The 16908-nt window shown below is 31.9% G+C and overlaps 1 protein-coding gene across 2 annotated transcripts in view; it reads left to right on the top strand.

The window, feature by feature from the left end:
• The first annotated feature begins 2148 nt into the window (after positions 1–2148).
• Positions 2149–16908, top strand: part of shmt2 (serine hydroxymethyltransferase 2 (mitochondrial)) — a 28808-nt gene continuing 14048 nt past the window's right edge. Inside the window, exons 1-3 of one of the 2 annotated variants that reach the window (XM_067373021.1) lie at positions 2149–2246; positions 15664–15843; positions 16151–16230. In XM_067373021.1, the coding sequence (XP_067229122.1) occupies positions 2214–2246; positions 15664–15843; positions 16151–16230 (293 nt within the window). In that variant the 5' untranslated portion in view covers positions 2149–2213. Of the gene's footprint in view, positions 2247–7090; positions 7254–15663; positions 15844–16150; positions 16231–16908 lie in introns of those variants that run through there. The other variant, XM_067373022.1, reaches the window with a different exon arrangement.

Genomic DNA, 16908 nt, shown 5'->3' with positions numbered 1-16908 from the left:
TTTGAAGAACTGATTGGATGATGATGAAAATATAGAGTCTGGAGAAATATTGATTCCTGATGTCAGTCAAGATGAAGGAAGGTGATGAAAGATCATGAAGACAAACTTTTATTTTCTTTAGAATGATGAATCGTTCACTATAACTGAAGGAATGTGAATTTGTTTCAATCTCATGTCGACTTCAAGAGGCCATCCTGATGTTGTCCAGAAATGATTTTGAGGTATAAATTACAATATTTTGATGTTAAATACAGCAAAACCTTTAAGTTTCAGCTTCATGATCAGATCATCAGCAGAAGCTCCAAAGCTTTAACCGGACAAAGAGTTTATGTGTTATTGGTGAAAAACAGGGTTTAATGTTCAAAACATTGAGCAACATGGACCGCGAGAAGATGATAAATGAATCCAAATGAATGTATTTAACAGAATGTTATTCACCCCAATATGAATTACCTTTATGTATTATGAAATTAAAGACATAGCATATCTATTTACTCTGAATAAAGCTTGAAGAGACGCAAAGACAAAATGCAAGATGCTGACTCAGATAGAATGACATCTTTTTTATCCCATTTAATTATCCTTTACTTTCCCTATCATGTTTTTGAAGTACAGCACCAAAAAACTGAGCCGTCGCTCTTTATTTTTGGACCACCGATTAGTCTGTGATCGAGAGGCTGAAGAGGAACTCGAGCTTCTGTGAATAAAGTATTGCTTGATCATGTGTAAAGTATACATGGGGAAAAAAGTGTGTAAATAATGTATCACAAATAAATGATGAAATCCAACCTGCCTGACCTGCCGTTATTCACAAACACTGAATGAAATGATTGATATATTCAATGTTCAAGACTGCAAAGATGATGCTTCGTTTGTAAGGTCAGTTTACTATGGTAAATTATAGTGCACTTTCTTTACATGATCAGTTTGTCTTCTTAGGGTCATTGGGAGACTTGAACTCTGATTACGTAGAAACGACAAAAACTCGCTTTATTATTGCTGACTTCAAGGGTTAGTTGTCATTAATTACTCACCCTCATGTCGTTCCACACCCATAAGACCTTCGTTCATCTTCAGAACACAAATTAAGATATTTTTGATGAAATCTGATGGCTCCGTGAGGCCATTCAAATTCTCAAGATCCATTAATGTACTAAAAACATATTTAAATCAGGTCATGTTAGTACAGTGGTTCAATATTAATATTATAAAGCCACGAGAATATTTTTGGTGCACCAAAAAAACTAAATAATGACTTATATAGTGATGGCCGATCAAAGTCACGTGATTTCAGCAGTTCGGCGGTTTGACACAAAAGATTCATAACGCTCCGAAGCTTCCTGAAGCAGTGTTTTGAAATCGGCCATCACTATATAAGTCGTTATTTAGTTTTTTTGGTGCACCAAAAATATTCTCGTGGCTTTATAATATTAATATTGAACCACTGTACTCACATGAACTGATTTAAATATGTTTTTAGTACATTAATGGATCTTGAGAGAGGAAATGTCATTGCTCAGGCCTCACTGAGCCATCGGATTTCATCAAAAATATCTTAATTTGTGTTCTGAAGATGGTCTTATGGGTGTGGAACGGCATGAGGGTGAGTAATAAATTACATTACTAACCCTTTAATTATTTGAGAGATGGTAAGTGTATATTATGTGTATATGCATTATATATTGCATTTTATTTTAATCATTTAATTTATAAATATAAATTGATAATGATATGAAATAGTGTGTCATATTTCATCATTATGATCTCTTCTTTTTTATGTTAAAGAGATGTTAAAGATCTGCTTGGTTACAAACATTCTTCCAAATATCTAAAGAGCAAAGAAATTTATACAGGTTTGGAACAACATGAAGGTGAGCAAATGATGACAGAATTTTCATTTTTGGGTGAACTATCCCTTTAATTAAGACTAAACTGGGTGTGGTGAAGTAAAATCTTAATGTTGAATAGATAAAATCTGCCCCTGAACTTTAAGTTATAACTGTGCTGAAATCGGAACGTCCTTTAGTCATGACGTCAATTTGTAGGCCAGCACAGCCGACTGCGCAAGTGCGCGGCGCTTCCTTCTATTACAGGACTACATTTCCCATGAGCACTCGCGCGGATCGTCAATAAGCTGCTGTCATTTAGGCGACGGTCGCAAAGCGTGTGGACGCAAAAACCTGCTGGAACTGAAGAAGTTGAGACGCTTTACCATGTTAACGCTGACGTTAAGACAACTAATCAGGGTGAGTTTAGACACACACGCGCGTGTTATAACGCAGAATAACGCGAGGAGCTGCTGCTCAGGGCGCGTGATGCGTTCATACAGATCGCTGTTAAAGCTCCTGTTCGCGTCGATATAGCCAGAGATATTAATCAGTATGCATGCATGAGAGAGCATGCATTAAAAACGTCATGTCTCGATGCACACCTCTAATGCAGTGTGTTATTGAGACGCGCGAGCGCGTGTTAGACGTGGCATGATGTCTGGACTGGATTTCACTGCTTCAGTTTAGTCTCCAGATCATGTTTCTGTGATTTAAAATAAGGACTGATGTTTAAAAGTGTCTCTGCAGTTTGTGTGACGTGATTTGATTTTGCAGAAGTTTCGCAACATGCAACTTTTTGAGCATCTTTGACATCATTTTGAGCAAGATCATTTGTGAACCTTCAGACTGAAGGTAGACATCAGGTTAAACAGCAGATCTGTGAACCAGATGATGCAACCACACATGATGTGTTTCAGCATGATGAGCTCAGTCTGTTCACATGCACTTTAATCTCTCACACCTAAATGTCTCGAAGTGTGGTGTGAAGTTTGTAAAGGTGTGTGTGACAGAGATCAGATCTGTGTGTTTAACTGAACTCAGATCAGACAAGCCCGTTTCTGTAACATCAGAACAAGTCATGCTTTGGAAAATCTTAATTATAATGACACATTAAGTCTTTGAGTTAAAAAGTCACAATTATGATTTTCTCTGTCATTTTTATGTACTTTCTATGTTATAATTGGCTTGTTATAATTTAGACTTTTTGTCAATTTAGACTTTTAATTTCATGACTTAGTTTGTCATAATTTTGACTTCTTTTCATAATTATAACTTAATTTGTCAGAATTTTGGCTTTTTGTCGTTAATTTTGACTTGTTTTCATAATTATAACTTAGTTTGTCAAAATTTTGACTTTTCTTCTCATGACAAAGTGTTATAATTATAATTTTGACTTTTGTTTTCATAATTATAACTTAGTTTGTCATAATTTTGACTTTTCTTCTCATAATTATAACTTAGTTTGTCATAATTTTGACTTTTCTTTTCATAATTATAACTTAGTTTGTCATAATTTTGACTTTTTCTTTCATAATTATAACTTAGTTTGTCATAATTTTGACTTTTCCTTTCATAATTATAACTTAGTTTGTCATAATTTTGACTTTTCCTTTCATAATTATAACTTAGTTTGTCATAATTTTGGCTTTTTGTCGTTAATTTTGACTTGTTTTCATAATTATAACTTAGTTTGTCATAATTTTGACTTTTCTTCTCATGACAAACTGTTATAATTATAATTTTGACTTTTGTTTTCATAATTATAACTTAGTTTGTCATAATTTTGACTTTTCTTCTCATGACAAACTGTTATAATTATAATTTTGACTTTTGTTTTGATAATTATAACTTAGTTTGTCATAATTTTGACTTTTCTTCTCATAATTATAACTTAGTTTGTCATAATTTTGACTTTTCTTTTCATAATTATAACTTAGTTTGTCATAATTTTGACTTTTCCTTTCATAATTATAACTTAGTTTGTCATAATTTTGGCTTTTTGTCGTTAATTTTGACTTGTTTTCATAATTATAACTTAGTTTGTCATAGTTTTGACTTTTGTTTTCATAATTATAACTTAGTTTGTCATAATTTTGACTTTTCTTCTCATAATTATAACTTAGTTTGTCATAATTTTGACTTTTCCTTTCATAATTATAACTTAGTTTGTCATAATTTTGGCTTTTTGTCATTAATTTTGACTTGTTTTCATAATTATAACTTAGTTTGTCATAGTTTTGACTTTTGTTTTCATAATTATAACTTAGTTTGTCATAATTTTGACTTTTCTTCTCATAATTATAACTTAGTTTGTCATAATTTTGACTTTTCCTTTCATAATTATAACTTAGTTTGTCATAATTTTGGCTTTTTGTCATTAATTTTGACTTGTTTTCATAATTATAACTTAGTTTGTCATAGTTTTGACTTTTGTTTTCATAATTATAACTTAGTTTGTCATAATTTTGACTTTTCATTTCATAATTATAACTTAGTTTGTCATAATTTTGACTTTTTTTCTCATAATTATAACTTAGTTTGTCATAATTTTGACTTTTCTTCTCATAATTATAACTTAGTTTGTCATAGTTTTGACTTTTCATTTCATAATTATAACTTAGTTTGTCATAATTTTGACTTTTTTTCTCATAACTATAACTTAGTTTGTCATAGTTTTGACTATTTGTCATAATTTTGACTTTTGTTCTCATAATTATAACTTAGTTTGTCATAATTTTGACTATTTGTCATAATTTTGACTTTTGTTCTCATAATTATAACTTAGTTTGTCATAATTTTGACTTTTCTTCTCATAATTATAACTTAGTTTGTCAATTTTGGCTTTTTGTCGTTAATTTTGACTTGTTTTCATAATTATAACTTAGTTTGTCATAATTTTGACTTTTCTTTTCATAATTATAACTTAGTTTGTCATAATTTTGACTTTTCTTCTCATAATTATAACTTAGTTTGTCATAATTTTGACTTTTCTTTTCATAATTATAACTTAGTTTGTCATAATTTTGGCTTTTTGTTGTTAATTTTGACTTGTTTTCATAATTATAACTTAGTTTGTCATAGTTTTGACTTTTGTTTTCATAATTATAACTTAGTTTGTCATAATTTTGACTTTTCTTCTCATAATTATAACTTAGTTTGTCATAGTTTTGACTTTTCATTTCATAATTATAACTTAGTTTGTCATAATTTTGACTTTTTTTCTCATAATTATAACTTAGTTTGTCATAATTTTGACTATTTGTCATAATTTTGACTTTTGTTCTCATAATTATAACTTAGTTTGTCATAATTTTGACTATTTGTCATAATTTTGACTTTTGTTCTCATAATTATAACTTAGTTTGTCATAATTTTGACTTTTCTTCTCATGACAAAGTGTTATAATTATAATTTTGACTTTTGTTTTCATAATTATAACTTAGTTTGTCATAATTTTGACTTTTCTTCTCATAATTATAACTTAGTTTGTCATAATTTTGACTTTTCTTTTCATAATTATAACTTAGTTTGTCATAATTTTGACTTTTTCTTTCATAATTATAACTTAGTTTGTCATAATTTTGACTTTTCTTCTCATGACAAAGTGTTATAATTATAATTTTGACTTTTGTTTTCATAATTATAACTTAGTTTGTCATAATTTTGACTTTTCTTCTCATAATTATAACTTAGTTTGTCATAGTTTTGACTTTTGTTTTCATAATTATAACTTAGTTTGTCATAATTTTGACTTTTCTTCTCATAATTATAACTTAGTTTGTCATAGTTTTGACTTTTCATTTCATAATTATAACTTAGTTTGTCATAATTTTGGCTTTTTGTCATTAATTTTGACTTGTTTGTCATAATTATAACTTAGTTTGTCATAATTTTGGCTTGTCGTTAATTTTGACTTGTTTTCATAATTATAACTTAGTTTGTCATAATTTTGACTTTTCTTTTCATAATTATAACTTAGTTTGTCATAATTTTGACTTTTCTTCTCATAATTATAACTTAGTTTGTCATAATTTTGACTTATTGTCAATTTCATCTTTTTATCTCACAAATGACAGTGTTATAATTTAAACTCATAATTTTGACTTTTCTTCTCATAAATATGATTTAGTATGTGATAATTTAGATTTTTTTGTCATAGTTTCGACTTTACATCTCATCATTGACGTCATAATTTAGATTTGTGTCATAATCTCATGTTTTGATCTCATAATTATGACTTCTTAGTATTTCATCATTTTGACTTTTGATGTCATAATTTCGACTTTTCATCTCAGAAGTGATTTAGTATATGATAATTTTAACTTCTTGTCATAAATTTGACTTTTCATCTCATAATTATGAGTTAGTATGTAATACGTAATAAATAAATAGGCTTTCATTCGTTTCTAATATAACCCAATAACACTGACTTACACTGAACTGATAAACTGAGTTGATGGAAAGATGAAAACTGCTCTTTTTATTCTTCAAAGTTTAATCAGTTAAATTGTTTTTTTCCAGCTAATAAGCAGAGCCTTGTTCTTTGACACTGATGGCGTGTTTTATTACAGTAAACGGTAATTAATGTCTCGTGGTGATCAGAGTTCGTCAGTCCCGTGTCTCTCCTTATGTCCGTCCTTCACATGCTTTCATGCTTGTCTTGTTGTGGGAATGAGTTGAACGTGATTCTGACCGTGAAAACAAATGCATCTTTGTGTTTTCAGTGACCTGATCAAACTCTCTTTATTAACCTGATGGATTAGTGAAGCACGAGGGCTTGAGTTTTGAAGAAACTGCTGAAATCACCATGTTTGTGTCTGCCATCGAAATCTGAGGAGTTTTATATTGATTGATCAAGTTTGTGCTGCAGAAATCATTTTTTTTGTCTTGTTTATTTGTCTAACAAAAGATCTTGAGGTTTATGCTTAAAAAAGCATATACTGTTTTTTTTAATCACTATGGCTTTGTCCGTCTCTAAGGGTGTGTGATGTGTGACGGGTCGCACAGGGTGAACTTTCGTTTAGTCGGGTTTGACCGTCCACTGACCAGCCTTCATTTTCTCAGTCATCTTGCGTAAGCAGCTGTAACCGAACGACTCAATAATTAACCAGTTGTTGTTATGAATAATATGCCAAAGCTCATGTTCTGAACAGCCAATCAGACGGGAGGCTTGCGTCCACACCTCTCAAAGTCCCGGTGAACATTAATAATACCTGCGTGACGAGTTTAAATCAGCAGATGACAGTCAGATGTGTGGTTCTGGAAGGCGTGATCTCCGTCATCAGAACCGCGTCAGTGTGGCTGAAACTCAGTTCTTCTTGCGGTTCTTCACGTGTGTTTCTGAGTTACCGTGGTGACCGACCTCTGAACTGCAGGGGTTTCATTCAGACGTCTGTGATGTTAGTTAAGCAGTCACCTGATGCTGTGGGTTCAGGTTTGACTTCTGTGTTTAGATGTGTTTGTACTGAAAGTACTGTGGTACTTTAATGTGATTTATTGTCATATTTGTCTGTTATTCAAAGACAAGCAAACCAAAAACCGTCATAGTATGATGGGTCAAAATCATAACTTATTTAATTCTTTTTCCACATGCAATTCACATGATTCCCAGTGAATGCATGAATTGATAAAAATGAAGACTTGATAAAACATTAAAATTTAATCCTGAATTTATTTTTGTATTACCTTTTTTTTTTTCTGTATTTTTAACTTTATTTATTTATTTATTCCCACATGTATTTATTTCATTTATTTGTTTATTTTCCTATAATTACATTTTATTTATTTATCTATTATCTATTTTAATGTCTGCAGGTCCTCCATATGCATTTGCCAAATGCATAAATGTAAAAAATCATTTATTTATTCATTTGACATTTATTACAACACAATGTTACACCGTTATTTTTACATAGTTGAGATACTATTATTGTTTATATCATGTGATAATTTTTACTTTTTAAGTCGTAATTTTGACATTTAATCTCAGTATTGATTTATTGTCTTAATTGCAATTTTTTGTCATAAATTTGACTTTTCATCTCATAATTATGAGTTAGTATGTCATAATTATTCACATCATTATTACTGTTATTGTTTATATTAATATTTTGAATTATTTTTTGTTATATTTCCCTTTATTTTTTAATATTAGTATTTTTTATTGTAGGTTTTTTTTTAGTATGTAGTTTTTATTGATTTTCTATTTCAGTTTAGTTTTTTGTCATTTAATACATTGTTTAACTAAATTAAAATGAGAAATTTTGCCTTGGCTTAAATAAATATTAAGTTATTTAAAAGAAAAAGGTTTCATTATTTTATTTCAAGAAATGAAAATATTTTTTTTATGGTTTTCTAACCCTAATCTGGAGATGGACGTGAAAACAGTGAGTCGAATCACTGAGCTATTAGTCTGATTCAGAGAGATTCATTTTGAAGAGTCGTTCGTCTGTGAATCGGACTGCACTGATGTTGTGTGTTTTGTGTCCAATCTTCATATTTTTTTTAGTTCACACTGAAAACTCACAGAAACATTATTTTATGATGCTGTAGCTTCAGCAAACACTGTCACAGTATTTCAGAGCCGTAAGAATCATTCAGTTCCAGCATGTTCCAACAAATGCAAAACAAACCACTTCTTGATTCCCAGTCTGTCGTTACGTCACTGCGATAAAAGACGGATGATTGTGTGACCAGCTCTGATGTCTGAATCAATGAAAGCTCATCTTCATATTCAGATTGTCGCCTATATTCAGGCATGTTTAATAATTGATTAGGATATATTTTTAATGTTTTTTCATCTCTATTTTTAGCCACTAGAGTCCCGGTTTTAACTTTTCGTGGGTTTACTGGCAGAGCTCATCGCGGCCAAATCCAGTGACGGGGCTTCAGTTCGTTAATCTAGATACATATTAATTTGCTTTCTCATACACTGTCAGTCAAAAGAGTGGAATAATTAAGAATTTTGTAATGTTTTTGAAACTTTTGAAACTTATTTGATCAAAAATACAGTAAAAATTGTGAAATATTATTCCAATATAAAATAGCTGTTTTCTATGTGAATATATAGTAAAATGTAATTTATTCCTGTGATCAAAGCTGAATTTTCAGCATCATCACTCCAGTCTTCAGTGTCACATGATCCTTTTTTACTGTCAGTTTTGATCAATTCAATGCATTCTTGATGAATAAAAGTATTAAATGTTGATGTATTAAGGTTTCCACAAAAATAAAAACTGTTTTCAACATTAATAATCATAAATGTTTCTTGAGGAGCAAATCATCATATCAGAATGATTTCTGAAGGATCATGTGACACTGAAGACTGGAGTAATGATGCTGAAAATTCAGCTTTGATCACAGGAATAAATTATATTTTACTATATATTCACATAGAAAACAGCTGATTTACACTGGAAAATTTTTTCACTATTTTTACTGTATTTTTGATCAAATAAATGCAGCTTTGGTGAACAAAACGCTAAAAAAATCATAATCATTCCAATCTAGTGAAATATTCCCGCTCTTTCACCTCCACGAGCACAGATGTGTCCCATCATGCACTGCTGAACTCTGAGACGTGTTCCCGCGGCCGGCTCCATCTCCCTGGATTAGTGCGATAATGTCGCAGGCCTCTGTGGGAAATTGGCTTTCCACACTCCTGATTGTTCGGTGTCAGTCCCTTTGGCCCGGCGGTGAGAGGAAGCAGACCTGTGTCCGGCTCTCGCTCACACTCGCTCTCCTCTCCGCGGCCGTGTCATTCTCCACACCAATTTGTAACGGCCGCTCGGCCATTAGTCGCTGCCAGTCGGTGTCATCCTGAGCGATATTCCTGACACCTCCGAACTCAAAGCCTCCGTCACCGCGTCACGCCGCTGATTGTTGTCTGGCGCCGTGTGATGGACAGCAGTCATCTGTAAAATTGACTCTTTGCTCAGAAGAGAACGGAAATAACAAAAATAATAAGCAAAATGAAATGTTTTTCTGTCTTTTTTCCCCCTGAACTGCAAAAAATGACAAAACAATCCGTCTATCAAAGTTACTTCAGGAGTGTGTGTGTGTGTGTGTGTGTGTGAGAGAGAGAATGTGTGTGAGTGAGTGCATGTGTGTGTGAGCGTACAAGTGTGTGTGTGTGCGAGTGAGTGTGTGTGCAAGTGTACGAATGTGTGCGCGAGTGTGTGTGTGTGCGTGTGCAAGTGTGCATACGAGTGTGTTCGTGAGTGTGCATGTGAGTGTGTACGAGTGTGTGTGAGTTTACGTGTGTGTGTGTGTGTGTGACTGTACGAGTGTGTGCACTAGTGTACGAGTGTGTGTGCACGAGTGTGTGTGTGTGTGTGTGTGTGTGTGACTGTACGAGTGTGTGCACTAGTGTACGAGTGTGTGTGCACGAGTGTGTGTGTGTGCGTATGTGTGTGCATGAGTGTACGAGTGTGTGTGCGACTGTGCGTGTGTGTGAGTTTACGTGTGTGTGTGACTGTGTGTGTGTGTGAGTGTACGAGTGTGTGTGCGTGTGTGTGTGTGTGTGTGTGTGTGCAAGTGTGCATATGTGTGTGCATGAGTGTACGAGTGTGTGTGTGTGACTGTGCGTGTGTGTGAGAGAGAGAATGTGTGTGAGTTAGTGAGTGTGTGTGAGTGAGTGCATGTGTGTGTGAGCGTACAAGTGTGTGTGCAAGTGTGTGTGTGTGCGAGTGAGTGTGTGTGCAAGTGTACGAATGTGTGCACGAGTGTGTGTGTGTGCATACGTGTGTGTGCGCAGGTGTGTGTGTGTGCGTGTGCAAGTGTGCATACGAGTGTGTGCGCGAGTGTGCATGTGAGTGTGTACGAGTGTGTGTGAGTTTACGTGTGTGTGTGTGTGTGTGACTGTACGAGTGTGTGTGCACGAGTGTGTGTGTGTGCGTGTGCGTATGTGTGTGCATGAGTGTACGAGTCTGTGTGCGACTGCGTGTGTGTGCACGAGTGTGTGTGAGTGTGTGTGCGTGTGTGAGTTTACGTGTGTGTACGAGTGTGTGTGTGAGTGTACGAGTGTGTGTGTGTGTGTGCGTGTGCAAGTGTGCGTATGTGTGTGCATGAGTGTACGAGTGTGTGTGTGTGTGTACGAATGTGTGTGTGAGTGTGCACGAGTGTACGAATGTGTGTGTGTGTGTGCACGAGTGTGTGTGAGTGTGTGTTTTTTTTTCTTCTGTAGCTCCCAAAATAGTTCAGTTCTGGCTCTTGTTTCTTTTATCTCTCGGTTCATCCTCTTTCTATCTCAGTTTCAAAGCTGAATTTTCAGTGAGTTTCACTTTTATTATTATTTTTTATTATGACTGTTTTCCATGTTGTTTGTCGAAACTCTTGACCGCTTCAGTGTCTTGATGATGATGATGATGATGATGATGATGATGATGATGATCAGTGGTTGTCAGTCACATGGGCTCTTCTTGTCTAAGTGGGCAGTTCTTGGTCATCTGTGAGTCTGCAGAGACTCGAGGGACACACACACACACACACACACACACACACGTCTCTGTGTCCCTGCAGCAGCGACAGCGAAGGACGCGGCCCGTCAGTGTGTGTGTGTGTGTGTGGCCCCAGAGAGACGAGCTCGAGGTGATCACGGTCGTGTCACTCCTCTGTCTATCACATTTAAACATTTACATTTATTCATTTAGCAGAAGCTGTTATTCAGAGTGACGTACACTGAAGTTGAACATGTGATCAGTTCATACATTCACAGGGAATTCATGCCATCAGACACACACTCTGAGGGAAAAGTGTGTGTTTGTGTTCAGCATTTTTGCAATAAGAACTGCATGTTAAATATGTATGTTTAATCAGTTTAACTGTTTAACAATGTTCTTTATTTGTTTATGGATTTATTAATTACTCATTTGTTCACATAATTGCTATTTTTTTTATATTTCCTTATTTATTTAATTGTTTAATTATCTACTTATCTGCTTATTTAATTATTTACTACAGATTTTTTTTTAATTATTTACTTATTTATTCACTTAATCATGTTTATATTTATTACATACTAAATTGTTTATTTAATTATGTACTTATTAGTTATTTTCTTATTTATTTATGCATTCACTCAATTACTTAAATATTTTCTTTATTTTTATATTTACTTAACTAAATTGTTTAATTATGTACTTATTAGTTATTTACTTTTTGAATTATTTACTTATTTTATTTATATATTCATTTATTTATTTACTTAAAAACATAATTTAAAAACAATTAAGTAAATGAATGAGTAAATATATAAATAAGTATTTGAGTGAATGCATAAATAAGTAAATATGTGCACAATTAAATAAACAATTTAGTATATTAATAAATATAAACATGATTAATTATAAGTAAAAATTAAACAAATGCATAATTTAAAAACAATTATTTACTTATTTATGATTTACTTATAACACTACATGCATTTATGTTTATAAGCTATATTAAATAAGTAAATAATAATAAATAAACTAAATTAAATAAGCAAATAAACGAAGTTAATAAATATTTAAATAATAACTAAGGTCACAATCCTTGTAACTGAATGAAAAAAAAAACAATTATTCATTTAAATGAGTAAATATGAAAGCAGGTGAATGAACTGAAGCATCGTGTGTGTGTTTGTGTTCGGAGGAAATTGAGTCTGAAATTCAACAGCATGTAGTTCTGCATGTTTGCAATAACAAGACATTCGTTACATATTTCAATTATAATCTGTATGTTCAGTCAGAGGGGCTGATGGGAAACACAGAACTTCATTGTGAATGCAGTCAGTGTTTGGGACGCGGCGGGTGTCGTCTCGAGTCCGTCTTTCAAACGAATGCTCTTCCGTCGTGAGATAATTGTTTTTTAATAACAGTTTTTAAGTGCAGCGATTCATCAGATCCTGCTGCGTCGAGGCCTTTATTAGTGTTAATTATGAAGCTTTTGGTTCACGAGTGCCTCTTCAGCAGTTTCTTTGTGAAAATGGACACTAAAGAAAGGGTTGAGTTGATCAGAGGTGAAAGAGGGAGGAGCTACGCAGAGAAGGAATGGAAACGAGTCAATAGCGTGAAGTCCAGTAATGCATTACAACTAAACATTTATTTAATCAAGCTCCAAAAACGGCTGGTTTTGATATTGAAAAACTCTCGTGCAACAGCAATTGGCGTTGATACTGTTTCCTGTGCAGTGACGCTAGCCAATCAGAACACTGGGTGTTTACTGACACGCCTTAAAAACGGATCATTTCAGAGAGAGGCTCAGAGGGGAGGTTGAAAATAATATAAATGATCATTTTTCCAGCTGCTGACGGCACCTCAGTCCTCTTCCAGACATTACATGGTATTCCCATGTTCTTAAAAGAATACTATGGTACTAACATGGTGTATTTACAAAAACATGGTACTTTTTGTTTTGGTCTTGAATGCAGAGGATCTGTGAGGATCTGATGGTTGAAATTTGTCAAGAAAAAAGCGACACCCAGAAACTCTTAATCTGCTGTGGAGCTTTGAATTCTCTGTGTGTGAGTGTGTGTGTGTGTGTGTGTGTGTGTGTGTGTGTGTGTGTGTGTGTGTGTGTGTGTGTGTGAGTGTGAGTGTGAGTGTGTGTGTGTGTGTGTGTGTGTGTGTGTGTGTGTGTGTGTGTGTGTGTGTGTGTGTGTGTGTGTGTGTGTGTGTGTGTGTGTGTGTGTGTGTGTGTGTGTGTGTGTGTGTGTGAGAGTGAGAGATTAGATAAGCAGTTATGCTGAATTTTCACTTGGCTGTAAAGTTTCTGTTGAGAGTTGCTGATTGGAGCAGAATTAAAGCGTCATGCTGATTATTGTATCTCACTAACGACTACTCTCTCTCACACACACACACACACACACACACACACACACACACACACACACACACACACACACACACTGAAACTGTAGAATTCGTTTAATTCAGCTCTGATTCCGCCTGTATCCCAGTTTCCCATAATTTAGCAGATATTCCAGCCTTTCGCTCTTCATATTTTGAGTTTTTGTTAGTCATGATTCTTCATCTTTCATAATCAAGATCATATTTACATTCCTTCAGGCGTCAGTTCTGTGGTTTATAAATATATATTTATATTGTGGTTATTATTGCTCCATCATAGATCCATGTGAATCATACTGACATTATGTAATATCATATTAATCCATAGACCTATTATATTTAATATTATTGAAAATAATATTTGCTTCTTTATTTGATAATTATTATAAATAATATTTTTAATAATTTATAATATTTATTAATTATTCATTTTATATATATATAATATATAATTTAATGAATAATTAATAAATATAAATTATTAAAAATATTATTTATAATAATTGTATATATTATAATCTAAAATATTATGCACATTTAAAGAAAGCAATAAAAATAACCCTAATTGCTAATTTATCATATACTTATATATATAATAATATATATATATATATAATATATTTATAATTTATATAAAACGTTTATATTAAATGTTATAAATTATGAAAAACATGATTTTATTAAATTATATATATTTATAATTATAAAATAAATTAAATATAAAGTATATAAAAATATTAAATTATGAAGAACAAATTATAAAAATATAAATATATTATTACTTGTAATTTAATATGATGCACATTTAAATAAATATTATTAAATATTGTCAATTGTTATATACAAATATTGTATTTATTACAATATAAAATATGATGTACATTTAAATAAAGCAATAAATAAAACAATAGTTACTAATTCATTTTATATATATATATATATATATATATATATATATATATATATATATATATATATATATATATATATATATATATATATATATATATATATATATATTAAATGTTGTAAATTATGAAAAACAAATTCATTTATTAAATTATATATTTATAATTATAATGTAAATTAAATATAAATTATATACAAATATTAAAAGATATAAAAAACAAAAATATAAATATATTATTTATATATATATATCATACATTAAAATTAAGCATTTCAATTTTAATATCATAAATTAATAATTATTGTTTTCTACATTGCTTTATTTAAATGTGCATCATAATTTATATTATGATCATAAATAATTGCAAATAATATATTTATATTTTTGTTTTTTATATCTTAATAACTTTAGAATTTCTGTCAAATTCATTTGAAAGATTCTATGTAATTGTTGTTATTAATGTTGTTGTTATTGGTGTATATGCCTGATTTTGTATAGTGATTGTTTTTAAGACATACTTGTTAAAGTATTATAAATAATGTATTGAACTGATATTGCTGATTGCCATGAATATAGCCATTGCTGCTGATATGGCATTAAATCATAAATAAATAAATAAATAAATAAATAAATAAATATATTTATTATATTATATACACATATTTATTATAATATATATAGTTAATTCCACATTTGATTAGTGATGTTCATTGTGTGAAATATTAAATCACATATTCATCTTCATAAGTTTGTCTCTCAGAAATTCTTCCTCTTCACTTGTAATTATTGTGATTCATGGAGGACGTGTGTGTGTGTGTGTGTGTGTGTGTGTGTGTGTGTGTGTGTGTGTGTGTGTGTGTGTGTGTGTGTGTGTGTGTGTGTGTGTGTGTGTGTGTGTGTGTGTGTGTGTGTGTGTGTGTGTGTGTGTGTGTGTGTGTGTGTGTGTGTGTGTGTGTGTGTGTGTGTAATCCGCTCTTAATGACTCTCGTCACTCGTGAGCTCTCACGTTCTCGCTGCTCAGTGTTTGTTTTGTACAGATTGATCTGTTTGCGGCTCCTGAGGACGAGAGCACTGATGTGTTGTGTGTGTCTTGCAGCCGTTGGTCCGGCGTGTTCCCGTCACCGCCAGATCCCAGCATTCAGCGGCGGCGTTTGCGGATGACGAGCGCCCGTGGACGGGGCAGGAGAGCCTGGCGCAGGACGACCCGGAGATGTGGGACCTTCTGCAGAAGGAGAAGGACAGACAGAGCCGCGGACTGGAGCTCATCGCTTCAGAGGTGACCGACAGCAGATCGCCACTCATTAACCCTCAGGACTTTCAGAAGCTCTTTCACATAATGAGTCAATGTGTCAATCATCATCATAACAGCCCATGTGACTCATTCAGTCATGTGATGCTTCATGTGAGGAACAGACACACATTTCAGTTGTTATTCTCTGAAAATCTCTCCGTCCATCGCTGCTCTTCAGTCTCATTTGATTGGTTACTTCACACACAACAACCAGCAAAATAAACAATATGAGAGAGAGTAAATGTTGACTGTGTGTGTGTGTGTGTGTGTGTGTGTGTGTGTGTTTTGACAGAACTTCTGCAGTCGAGCGGCTCTCGAGGCTCAAGGTTCGTGTCTCAACAACAAGTACTCTGAAGGATACCCGGGAAAAAGGTGTGTTTTGTGTACAAATATAATCATTTATTCAAAAAAGTCAAGGAACTGACAAGGAACTAGTTTCTTTTTTTTAAAGGATTTTCACAAAGAAAATAAAAATCTTTATCTTGTAAATCCTATTTAATCATTCATTGATTTTTGTTTTTTTTTATTATTTGTTTTTATATGTATTTATTTAATTTGTTTTTTTGTTTTTTTTTGTATTTTACTACTATATTTTTGTTTATTTTATCCATTTATTTTATTTATTTATTTTTGTTTTTATTTTTATTCATTCATTTTTTTTCATGTTTTTTGTGTATTTTTTTATTAATTTGTATATTTTATCATTTATTTTACTTAATTTTTAATGTATTCATTTTATTTATTTTTATTTGTTGATTGAGTTGTTTGTATTTATTTATACATTTTTGTATACTTTTTATTTTACTACCTTACTTTTATTTGTTTGATTTATTTGTTTTTAATTATACATTCATTTTCATTTGTTTTTACATGCATTTATTTTTAATTTACTTGTATTTGTATCATTTTTAATTTACTACTTCATTTTTATTTATTTATTTGTATTTATTTATACGTTTCATTTTCATTTGTTTTTATATGCATTTATTTTTTATTTACTTGTATTTTTATAATTTGTGTTATTTACTTTATTTTTGTTTATTTTTATTT

This window comes from Chanodichthys erythropterus, chromosome 21 (genome assembly GCF_024489055.1).
Source record: "Chanodichthys erythropterus isolate Z2021 chromosome 21, ASM2448905v1, whole genome shotgun sequence".
NCBI lineage: Eukaryota > Metazoa > Chordata > Actinopteri > Cypriniformes > Xenocyprididae > Chanodichthys > Chanodichthys erythropterus.
Note: the sequence above shows the minus strand (reverse complement) of the source record. Positions and strands in the feature narration are given on the sequence as shown.